The sequence below is a fragment of the Miscanthus floridulus genome, chromosome 11 (assembly GCF_019320115.1).
Source record: "Miscanthus floridulus cultivar M001 chromosome 11, ASM1932011v1, whole genome shotgun sequence".
Lineage (NCBI taxonomy): Eukaryota > Viridiplantae > Streptophyta > Magnoliopsida > Poales > Poaceae > Miscanthus > Miscanthus floridulus.
The window spans coordinates 36736233-36741483 of record NC_089590.1 but is presented as its reverse complement, the minus strand read 5'-3'; the positions used below and the strand labels follow the sequence as shown (position 1 = coordinate 36741483).

Genomic DNA, 5251 nt, shown 5'->3' with positions numbered 1-5251 from the left:
CGGTCCAGAATGGTGAGATGCATGCTCAAATCGTGCACTCAGTCGTGTTTGGTTGTCTTCGTTGTTGGTCCAGTATAAGATGGCATCTTGTTTGGTTGTATGCATGGATGTGAGTTTTGAGTGTATGACACATGGGTCCCTGCGCCATACCTGAATCAAGCCATCCTGCATGGAGAGGGAAGTGAAAATTGAAAAGACGAAGTCGTGCGGGATGGAGGAGGACAGATGAATGAAAGGATACAGACGAAAGGTGCGAGGAGAACAACCAAACACGCTACATGAATGAGGTCATACAACTAAATGGTGCGGGGACGGCCCGGTTCAGCCTACCAATCAGCCCCTAAGAGTATGTGTAGGTTCCCCTGCTAAAGCTACTAAACTTTAGTCACTTTAGCTACTAAACTGTCAAACAAACTGACTAAAAAGGGATTAAAGTAATTTAGTCACATTAGTCACCCAAGAGTAGCTAAAAGTGGGCTAAAGTGCCCAGTGAACAAGGGTTGCCCCTCATGTTTGCTGGTCCCCCATCTGATTTGAGCATTCATTAGTGGTAGTTTGGCCTTTGTTGAACTGTTTTAATGGCCTTTAGTCATTTTTAGGCCCCGTTCGTTTCGCTGAAAAAACAAGTCAAAACATTGTTTCGGCTGAAAAAACAAGCTGAAAATAACGGATTATAAGAGAAGCGAACAGAGGGTGACTAAAGTTTAGTCATTGATTTTAGTAACTAAATTTTAGCAGGAGGAAACCAAACATGCCCTAGATGGTTTCTGCCTCTACGGATTAAAATGAACTACAAGAGACTCCGGCTCCTGCTTCTACGGATTAAAATGAACTACCTCCCTCTCCCCCGGAAGCCGCAACAAAACTGGACCTAAGGTTGTTGCTTCCACTCCATCTTGACAGCTACATTATTTGTATCTTATATGTTTGGTTAGTGCCAGAGTGTGATGCTTAGTTACTTTTTAAAAAAAAAAAAAAAAAAATAAATGACCATTGGATGAGGGATATCCGGATATGAGAGGAAATGTCACTGTGCAGTTGCTCCTGTAGTATATTGACCCCTTGGCAAGGCTATAGGTTTTTTTTTTTTTTACAACGGGCAAGGCTATAGTTTGTAGTCCTTGTATGGAGAGGACTGCAGATTTCACTCATGCAAGCTACAGTGGGGATATTACAAATGCAACCCACAGCCTTTTTCGATTTCAGTTGACAGACAAAAAGAAGCCAACAACGTTGTAATCTACAATGGGTCCGATCAAATCATGGCAGAAATTCCGCCAGCAAGAACAACACACGCTACTGCACAAGCTCGGGGATGAGCCTCAGGAGGAAGGACATCTCCCGCGGCGAGAAGCTCGGCGTCCGTGCCACCGCCACGGCGGCTGTCTCCATCCTCTCGCCCACCACGATGCCGCCGCCGTCCTGGGAGCCTGACGACTGCACGGCCGTGGCCGTGAACGCCGACACGGCCTCGGCGATCTCCCGCACCAGGTCGACGATGACGCCGTCCACCCCCATCAGGTGCTGCACGTACACCACCTCCGGCACGTTGCTGCGAGACCGACACACACAAAGCACAAACAGCGAGCACGCGTTCAGTTCCCTATCACGGGCTGCAGTAGGCTGTGGGCAAACACGGAAGTGAACAGTGATAGATCACTCACTTGAGCTGGCCGTAGGTCATCAGCGACAGCTTGTTGGCCTCCTTGATCTTGGCCACCGCCGACGGCTGCCTGAGTATCGCGCGGACCTCCGACACGATCCCCTGCAGCCCGCCGGCGACGAACAGCTTGACGGCCTCCTCCAGCGAGTTCCGACGCGGGTCGGCGTACACCTGCGTCCCTCCGTTCGTCAGAAAGAACACCTGTTCGTAGCAGGGTAGGTCCCATCAGTCAGCATTGAGTGTTGACTGTTCACGGTCCGAAAACTTCATGGTTGTGGCAGTGACACTTACGGGGTATTTGTCTTGCAGCTTGCGGATAAGCTGCGCGGCGTCGGGCTGGAAGCTGGAGAAGATGATGAGCCTGTCGTCGGCGTGCTCGAAGACAACCTGAACACCAAGTAATAGAGCAATCAGTAGGCATTCTCTTCAGAGATGTTACAGAAGGAATCAAGGAAAGCTGCTTGGGCCTCTTTAGCGTTGCCACGTGCCTTGAGGACGGCTTGTAGGATGCAGGTCAGCCTCTCCTCCGTGTAGACGAGGTCGTCGTCGAACTTGAGCTCGACGTTGAAGCCGACACGGCGGTGGACGCCCTGGAAGACCTCACGCAGCGTGCACAGCGCGTCGTCGGACCGCACGTCCCACTTGAGGATCCTCCCGTCCTTAAGCTTCCGGAAAAGTGGCTTGCCGGCCTGAGAATGTTGATGAAAGGGGCAACCCCGTTACACTTGAAAGGCCGTGACATTTTGAAGAAAAAAAGGCCGTGATTGTTTAGCGAGCGTACCTTCCCCTGCTCTCTTTGGGGCCCGTAGGAGAGGAACTCGTCCAAATCAAGGTCGGTGACACGCTTCCCTGAGATTTCGCCCTGAATGACATTACAATATTTGAGCATGACGCACTACTACATGATTAATTTTGAGTGGCGTTGCACTTTAATTAATGGAGACGGTCACAAAATCCAACCACCTCGAAAAATGTTGGACGATTAACGGAGGCGGGCTTTTTTTTACAGAGGCGGTCACTTTTGCTCGCCTCCAAACATGGATTTACTAAGGCGGGAGTCTTCCAAAAATATACTATTTTCGGAGGCGGGAGTCTTAAAACGTCCGCCTTCATAAATCATTTTTCGGAGACAGACACACTATAATGCCTGCCTCCTAAAAAGGCCAAGGCCCAACTGACCCAGACGAGGCCCGATACCTCTTCATATATATACATGCACTTAGGGTTTGGGCGGCTCCTCATCCAGTCAGACGAGCGGCGACTCCTCTCACTCGTTCTCAGCTGAGCGGCGCCCTCCTTCCCTCCCCCGTTCCTAGCGGCGCCCTCCCTCCCTCCCTCTGTTTGCTCAGATCCGGCGACTTCCCTTCCTCCCTCTCCATCGCCGGCCGGCGGGCTCCTCCTTGACATCGGGCTCGGCGCGCCTCTACCGCTCAGATCCGCCTCAGGTACGGCTCCCTCCCTCTCCCTCGGCAGCGCGAGGCTAGGAGCGCGTGGGTAGGCAGATCCGGCGGCTCCCTCCCTCGTTTTCTCTCCTCTTCGTCTCACTCACCCTCTTTTCATGTCAGGGCAGCACGTCCAGCAGGAGCAGCGGCGGCGGCGTGCAGGAGCTTGGCCTGGAGGAGCTCGGCGCGACCACCAAAGCATGGCGCGGCGGGGAGGGGCGGACCAGCGGCGCGACGACATGGTGTGGATGCGAGCAGCCCAGATCTAGGCCCAGACCCCCCGGGTCTGGGCTTTTTTGTTTTTTTATTTGGATTGGCGGGTTTGGGCTTTGTTTTATTTGAATTAACCGAGGCGGGCATATTCAACCGTCTGTGTAAATCATGATTAACCGTGACCTTTGATTGGAGGCGGTTGAGATGCCCGCCTTGGGAAATCGTTTTTGCCCGCCTCCATTACGATTGTGAGACGATGTTTATATATGCGAGATGCTTAATTTGTGGTTGGACAGTTGAACAGAGCAATTGATAAACTTACTTCTTGTTGGGTGTAGATGAAGTTGTCATGGAAGATGACAGGCCAGCCGTCCTTTGTCACCTGCAATATTCATGGCCATGGTTAGAGCGCTTGCTTGCTCGTTCTCAGTTGCAGTTGCAGAGGCAGAAATAAGAGGGTTTAATTAAGAGAACCTTTAATTTCTCCACATTCATACAAGTTTTTTCTTACCCGCAAACAGAGTTTTTTTTTACTTTATGAATAGGTAGGCAATTTGAAAGTCAAAATCCAATTATAACGTGACTCTAGGTTCATGCGGACGGACCCACAAGGCAGGTTTTCTGAGCGAGGGATTTTTTTTTTTTTAATAAGGTCGGGTGCTTTTGAACGGAACGGAGACGGAGAGGAATTCCACCATCCCCGTGATGTTTCTGGACGAAGGACGCTGCTTAGACCGCACCACGCGTCAAGCAAGCGGTCTTCCCTTCCTGGGCCCCCGGTCCAGGAACTAGCAGGCAGCAGAAACCTTTTTCCTAATCGGGCCTGAGGGCCCAGAAGACGACAGTGACGTGCCGTGCCGTCGTCCCTCACGAACGCCGACGCCACGCACAGAGGTGGCACACGCCGGTGATCGAGTGAATGCCTTGCAGGCATTGTCAATTTTCTGTGTTTGATGCCCATGATGATTTACCTGGACGTCGAACTCGACGTAGGCGACGGCGGGGTGGCTAGCGGCGGCGTCGTTGAAGGCACGGAGGGTGTTCTCCCTGACGTCCCCGCGCAGTCGCGGGTCCGGCGACGCCAGCGCGTTCATCCCCTTGCCGCGGTGCCCTATCACCACCAGCGGCGGCCGTCCCTCGGCTGCGGTCGTCGTCGCCGCCGCCGCCTCCGCCCCACCTGCTGCCAAATCATTATCATATTAATATAATAAATGCGGCAGTGCCGTATGCATGCGCGCGTCTCAGTACGTATACGCGTACGTTAGCGTGGCCGCGCACGTACCTCTGATGCACGAGCGCGACGACGCGGCGGAGGCTGCTAGGCCGTCGAGGTCCGCGGCGATGTCCCGCTCCGGCATGGCGGACGGGACGTCGGTGGCGCGCGCGGCCTTGAGCTTATCCATGTCTGTGCGTGGCTCCCACAATCCGCGCCGGCGACCGATGCAGAGGCGGCAGGAGCTAGCTAGCCTGATTGATGGTCACGGCCGGCCAGCTACGCGACGGCTGTCGGCGGGGTAGACGACGATGGAGCGATGAAGACAATGATTAATTATCAGCGCTGGATAACAGCCAAACTATATATGTCGAGCTGACGAGCTGTATATTTGTATGTAATGCGCGCGGATTTGCTAATTTGCGGAGGCGACGAGCGAGGACGCTGGCTATTTATACAGTCCCCTCGCGTGCTATGCGTGCGAGATGGTACAGCACGATGAAAGAGTGCGGGGAATTGAGAACGAGGAAGAGAGATCGGCAGGTTAATTAGGTTGGGTTAGGCAGCGGGAGCGGACACACGGCATCTTCGCAACGGGAAAAGAATTCGGCCGCCAAAGAGAGAGAATATTTGCCGCGTCCGGGTTTATGCCGCGGCATATCCATTTCCATGCGGTCCAGCGTCCAGGTCCAGCATTGCCGCCTGCGCCGCCGGGTGGAA

The 5251-nt window shown here is 53.4% G+C and overlaps 1 protein-coding gene across 2 annotated transcripts; it reads right to left on the bottom strand.

Moving 5' to 3' along the window:
- Positions 1-1118: 1118 nt before the first annotated feature.
- Positions 1119-5006, bottom strand: LOC136494041 (glycerophosphodiester phosphodiesterase GDPD1, chloroplastic-like). Of its 2 annotated transcripts, none has more exons than XM_066490176.1 (8): positions 4601-5006; positions 4290-4498; positions 3641-3700; positions 2445-2525; positions 2152-2352; positions 1955-2050; positions 1665-1864; positions 1119-1552 (listed from the first exon to the last, which is right to left on the bottom strand). In XM_066490176.1, the coding sequence occupies exons 1-8, from the start codon at positions 4719-4721 to the stop codon at positions 1297-1299; spliced, it is 1224 nt and encodes a 407-aa protein (XP_066346273.1). In that variant the 5' UTR covers positions 4722-5006; the 3' UTR covers positions 1119-1296. The 2 variants fall into 2 exon arrangements, with proteins under 2 accessions (XP_066346273.1, XP_066346274.1); XM_066490177.1 differs by having other exon boundaries at positions 1665-1834.
- Between the last annotated feature and the right edge of the window lie 245 nt (positions 5007-5251).